The 6,385-nt window shown below is 41.7% G+C and overlaps 1 protein-coding gene across 1 annotated transcript; it reads left to right on the top strand.

Annotated features, from left to right (window-relative positions):
- Positions 1-400: 400 nt before the first annotated feature.
- cd36 (CD36 molecule (CD36 blood group)) lies at positions 401-5,496 on the top strand. The gene is made up of 12 exons (XM_078243222.1): positions 401-523; positions 885-1,045; positions 1,220-1,364; positions 2,393-2,548; positions 2,669-2,760; positions 2,975-3,024; positions 3,154-3,223; positions 3,480-3,667; positions 3,780-3,898; positions 3,987-4,060; positions 5,155-5,209; positions 5,320-5,496. The coding sequence occupies exons 1-12, from the start codon at positions 401-403 to the stop codon at positions 5,494-5,496; spliced, it is 1,410 nt and encodes a 469-aa protein (XP_078099348.1).
- Positions 5,497-6,385: the final 889 nt, after the last annotated feature.

Genomic DNA, 6,385 nt, shown 5'->3' with positions numbered 1-6,385 from the left:
CAGAGACAAACTTTATTTCATGCACAACCTAATTATGTACGTGTGCGTGTGTGCCAGCTTCTCTTTCCACCTTTCACCTAAGCTGATTGCAGCTTTTATCGTTTGGTCTGATAGCATTCACTGATACCTGCGGAGACAACTGTCAGCTGAACCTTAAACCTTTCTTGCCATTATATAACTTCATTTAAAGGAGGTCCCTGGGCGCCTTCCAGAGGTGTCTGTGGTGTTACAGTACCTGGCCTCGGGTGTTCTGTCAGCTTCTCTGATGGTACAGCCTGTCTGTGCCACTGCTGCTGCCACGGGGACACAAGCTGCACACACTAGCACAGACACAGAAGGAGAACAGACTGCAAGTCAGACAGACGGAAATACGCACTAACGGAGGGTAACGCACACCACCATGGGCTGCTGTAACAGAAGGTGCGGGCTGATAGCCGGAGCTGTGTTTGGGGCGGTGGTTGCCATCCTGGGAGGCATCCTTATCCCACTGGGAAACAGCGTCATTGAGGGAACAGTGAAAAAGGTATGGTTCTCAGTTTCATAGGGAGTGACAGAGTGTGTGTGTGTGTGTGTGTGTGTGTAGAGATCAAGGTGAATCAGGAGAAAGGAGAGGGAAGAGGCGTGTGTTTTTGGAAAGCTGCTTCAAATGGTAAACAAGAAACTGCAGAAAGCCAAGTGTGCCTTGTTGTTTTGTTTTTTTTGAAGATCAGCATCTATGATTTTATTAGACACTGTCGAGAAAAATTCCGCAGTTTAGACCTTTTTTTAACAGAGCATCCACCCTTTTCAGGTATCAGTGGGGCAGATGGCCTGCTAGCAGTTTTGAGCTATGTTAAAAATAGACTGTGTGTGTGTGTGTGTGTGTGTGTGTCTTCGGGGTTTAGGAAGCTGTCATTGAGCCTGGAACGACAGCTTATGACAACTGGGTGTCTACAGGGGGAATGGTATACAGGCAGTTCTGGTTTTTTGACGTGCAAAACGCCCAGGAGGTTATACAGAATGGAGCAAGTCCAATGGTTGTGGAAAAAGGACCTTATACATACAGGTAAGGTTGATATGTGTACGTCTTTTATAACATTTTGATGAAAAGCTTAAGAAAGTCACTTTATTAAGTCCTAAATTAACCCTTCATCACACTTATCTGGTGTAATATAATATACAAGAATTTCCTCTCTTCTAACAAAATTGAATGTCTAAGTAAGACCCGCTTCCCTTTCAGGACGAGATATCTTGCCAAAGAGAACATTACATTCCATCCCAATCAAACTGTCTCATTCCTGCTGCCTCTGGGCGCCATCTTTGAGCCATCCATGTCAGTGGGATCAGATCAAGACAAAGTCACCACCCTCAACCTGGCTGTAGCTGTAAGTGAGTGTCACCCCACTGTGTGGTGATTCCTGACATGACTCAGCGATACTGTTAATCGTGACTGTACTTCTGTTCCATGGCCAAGACAAGCAGTGCCAAATCAAGCTGTGCTGCCCAATGGTGGGTTGCTTTGGTCTACAGCCACTCGTTTTAGTAGAGGTTCCCAACCTTTTTCATAGTTTTGTCTTGGTAACCCACGTTGTTCCTATGAATATTTTTTTAATAGGGCTAAAAAAAACTATCCGTAATTTCACTAGAAAATCAAGGGGTTAAAGAATATTTTTACAATATACAGTAGACACTTAGTACAGCAGAAATGCAGAATGTTTTTTCTTCCTATCATCTTGTGACCCCTCAGATTTAACGTGTGACCCCATGGAAGGTCCTGATCACCAGGTTGGAAACCAGTGCACTATATCATAAAGAGTTTTTTTCAGAAGGAAATTAAAATAAAATAAAATTTGGCTTGGGCAAGTTAAGGTTTGAAGTGACAGTGGCGAGACAATATCATAGTTTTCGTACTGACGCTAATACTTTCTTTGATTCTATACTTTGAGTAATATAAACACGAGGGACAGGGACTTTCTGATCACAAAAAAGGTAAAAAGAGTACAAATCTGTCTGAGCAAGCAGGCTATTGGAACATGACATGCGAAAAGTAAGGTGTGATACCCAGCTCAATGGTGATGTGGTGTTAGAAGACCTGAGGCTAACATTCACATTGGCGCAAAGATGCTGCGTGAGTTTGGGAAACAAACTGCCAAGTCATAATTTTTCAATGGCAGTCTTTGTTCATGGGTACAGAGTATGGGCTTTCTCTTCTAACTTTGATAAGGCTCAAATGACAAGCATGACCCAGTCCAACTCTGCAAGTAATTGTGCAGTCATAAAAGACTCACTTTCTGGCTCATCTTCCAAGGCAACTGACGTCTATCATTATGGCATCTTTTATAATTGACACAATCACTGATCTTTTTTCAGATATAAAGATACATGTTTCTGATTTCTTTTCTTTTTTTGTCAGGGAGCTTATTCACTGATTCCAGAAGTGTTTCATGGTGTACTGGAAAATCGGATAAAGACAAGCAACTCCTCCTTGTTCCAGAACCGTACAGTCAACGAATTGCTGTGGGGTTACATAGACCCCATGTTGAAAGATAATGTGGGCCTATTTGCACCTGTAAGCAAACAGATATTACAGCCTTACACGTACACATAATTAGAAGAGACAAGATCGACCCAGTAACACCTCATAAATTCTATGATTTTATTAATGTATTAAATGATATGTTTTCCCTAGTACAACGGTACATATGATGGCTACTACAATGTCTACACTGGAAAGGAGGACATCTCAAAAGTGGGAACAATTGACCTGTGGCAAGGACATAAGTGAGTTTGATTATAAGAAAAGTGGAGAGGATTTAAATCCTTTAACTTTTAACACAGGTTCTGCAGATTTGGACAAGTGTGATCTTTTAGGCTGTTTAATCAAATCAGGTTAATCAGGCTGTACAGTTTCTGCAATGTGAGAATTCAGCTGTTATAATATAATAGAATTATTAAATCCAATAGTTTGTCTGACAAAGTGAATTTTGTCCAACAGGAGCTTACGTTTCTGGAACGATAAGTACTGTGACATGATCAACGGGACAGGTGTGGCTCATGCAGCAATGTGTTTTGTAAAAGAAAAAAAAAGGCTTTTTTCCTGAACTCATCTTATAACGCAGCTCTAAATGCAGACAAGTCACCTTCTGACCTCATTTCTTCTCCCCTCTTTCTTAGATGCTTCTTCATTCGCTCCCTTTATGGACAAGAAGAAGCCTCTCTATTTCTTCTCATCAGACATATGCAGGTGATGAAGAGTTTCACTTTGTGGGAGGAATTTCATCTGATGTAGTCCGGCTGTGCTTCGCTAACATTAAGCGGGGCAGTAAGTGTCAACGACGGGAGATTTAACATCTTAATTAAGAACCGCACCTTTGCAATTTCCTCTCAGTGACCACTAGAGGTCAGAGCTTTCCAATACCAAAACCACAGTCATGTTCTGGAGTCAGAACTGCACAATAGATTACTGGGTACATGATGTTTCAGTTTTTTTTTGTTTTCAGGTCTGTGTCAGCTGACTTTGAGGAGAGCATGGATCTAAAAGGGATTGAAGTGTACCGCTACACCCTCCACCCAAACACCCTGGCCTCCCCTACGGAAAACCCAGACAACCGATGTTTCTGCAAAAACTTTAAGACCACCAGGAATTGCAGCTTGGCTGGAGTACTGGACGTCAGCGCCTGTAAAGGCGGTCAGTTTGCATTCATTTTGTTGAGTGTAACATAAATTAAGGCACTTTCTTTGACTGTTTTATCATTCTGCTCAGCAGCTCGGTTATGTCTGTTTCTTTGCCATCTTAACAGGTCAACCTGTCTACATCTCTCTGCCCCACTTCCTCCATGGCAGTCCGTACCTAAGAGAGGATGTGCAAGGCCTCAATCCCAGTGAGGAGCACCATGCCACCTTCCTGGATGTGGAACCTGTACGAACTTCTATCATACATCTTTGTGATTTCTTCTATTTTTAGGGGCAGCAACTCTAATTGTTTTGTGCTATTTTTTTTCCAACAGACAACTGGGTTCACCTTGAGGTTTGCTAAGAGAATTCAAGCAAATATGCTTTATGGACCATCAAAGGTCATCACGTAAGTTCTGCTTCACCATTTTAAAGGAAAAGATTTGAGATAATATGCTTATTTGCTTTCTTCATGATAGTTAGATAAGATGATTGAGACCACTTTCAGGTCTGTATGGTAAATGTGAAGCTACAGCCAGCTTAGCTTAGTTTAGTGTAAAGAATGAGAGCGAGGGAAAAAAGCTCACCTGGCTCTGTTCAACCAGCTCCACCAAAGCTCTGTGATTAACCTGTCAAATATTGTTTATTAGGTTCATAAAAAAAACATTAAAAGGGGCTGTATTCGACATTCAGAATGGAAATATAGCAGCAAACAAGTATTTGCTATTTAAACATAGGCTATAGTGGAGTATTGGAGCCCTGAGCAGAGAATTAAATCACACTCCTTTTTGTGTGTTGTAATCCAAGCTTCTCTGTACTTTGTTTAGCAATAACAGGCACCTGGGTGTCTCACCTGCACCCATAGACAGAGGCTCAGTCCTCGCTGCAGCGGCTGCTGGTTCGGTTTCTGACCTGCGGCCCTTTGCTGCATGTCATTTCCCCTCGTTCTCCCCTTTCACCACTAACCCTAACCCCTAACACTAACCCAAAACAAACGCGTGTGCATATGGCCGTGAAAATATAGGTAGCCTATTTCACATAATGGGGAACGGTCTGTGAGAGCCGTGTGGAGGCAACTCCAGCCTGCTGTTTTTTTCCGTATTTCAAGTACAGCCCCTTTAGGTTTAAAAATGACAAGTTGGGGTTTTACTGAGGTTATATCCTTAACAATCTATTGGCTTTGTGTTCAAATAGCCGCTAAGCTATTGGCTCTAGCTTCATATTTACTGTACAGAAATGAATGTGGTCTCTATCTTTTCATATAACTCTCAGAGAGAAAGCGAATAGGAGTATTTTCTAAAATGTCAATCTATACCTTTAAGAAGGTTTAACATGTGGTGTTTGGCAGAGTGGTTGAGACACATAACACATGCATGCCACCTCCAATCTTTTCATCCCTGCATTTCCTCTCTGTGTCTGTACTGTCACTGTAAAAAAAACAAAAAAAAACAATAAAAAAAGTGTCATGCATTGAATACCAAGTCATCAACTCTTTCCCTGCAGGGTGCTTAAGAAAGTCAAGGATTATACAATATTCCCTATTGTTTGGCTGAATGAGGTAAGATTAAAAAAAACGGAGCCCTGCAGTCATGAATTGTAGAGACTGTTTGCTTGGGATGCATGATAATCAGTCACTATATTTTCCTCTGTCTCCATTCTCGAAACCAGACGGCTGCATTGGACGACGAAACAGCAGACATGTTTAAGAAGGAACTCTTCTCCCGTATCGAGATGTTGGATATTATACAGAAGGCGCTTATTGGCACAGGTGTGTGCATTTTCATCCTGTGTCTCATCTCCTACTGCGTGGTGAGGAGTAGTGATAACCGAAGCAAGCTTGGGTAAAAGAATCATGCAGAAGTGTCTGTTGAGTTGCAGAGCACAGTGCATTTAGGCTGCTATGGGACATCAACCCTTTTGATATAGACTTGCACTTTTTGGTAATTTCGGTGTTATTTATAATATCATGCTTCCTTTGATACCAGGGAGGGGCAATACTGTGATTTTGTAAAGCTCAAGAGATTTGCCATATATTATTTCAATTGCAAACACTGTAACATTACCTGAATCAGGGATCTTTAGAGGGAGACCAGATAGAGACTCCTCTTAACAGGTCAGGTTATTAATCTACATAGAGGAGAGATTGTTTGACATCCTTTAAAAGAAATGTACATGAATCTAATCCTTTGCTGAGCTAGTGTCTTCAAAATGAATAAAGGCTGAAAAGGCATTTCTCATTGGGTGTTTTATTACTGGGGTTGTTCCTACCCGGCAACAGTCTATCGAAATTGTCCTACATCCCTCTCGGCCCAAAATACAGCAGATGCTGTCCCCCTGCTGAAACAAACCTCCGCATTGTGCATGCTGAAGCAAAATTACTTGGTTTCCTCTTTACCTTGACTGGCCCATAAATCAAAAAGAGTAATACATATGGGCTGGGGAATGATTATACAGTACGTGTGGTTTTGAATGGTACTTGGGTTTGTTTGGTGAGAAAGCAATATTTCTGCTCAGCAGGAGGCCTCTCTTTGGTTTTATGGGTTTTAAATGACCCTCTGCAGCCTCCTGGGCGAATTTGATTATACTGAATCTTACATGACACACACATAAAGGAGTGTTTCATTTGGGATTAAAACAGGCACCTCTTGCAATTGGCAAAGTATTTTAGGTACAGTGTGCACTGGTCTTTGAATCTTTGGACACATGTTCCTGGTTGAAAAGCTGGACCCTCTTG

This window comes from Sander vitreus, chromosome 23, assembly GCF_031162955.1.
Source record: "Sander vitreus isolate 19-12246 chromosome 23, sanVit1, whole genome shotgun sequence".
Taxonomy (NCBI): Eukaryota; Metazoa; Chordata; class Actinopteri; order Perciformes; family Percidae; genus Sander; species Sander vitreus.
The sequence above is the reverse complement of the archived record's forward strand: the minus strand, read 5'-3'. Positions and strand labels throughout refer to the sequence as shown.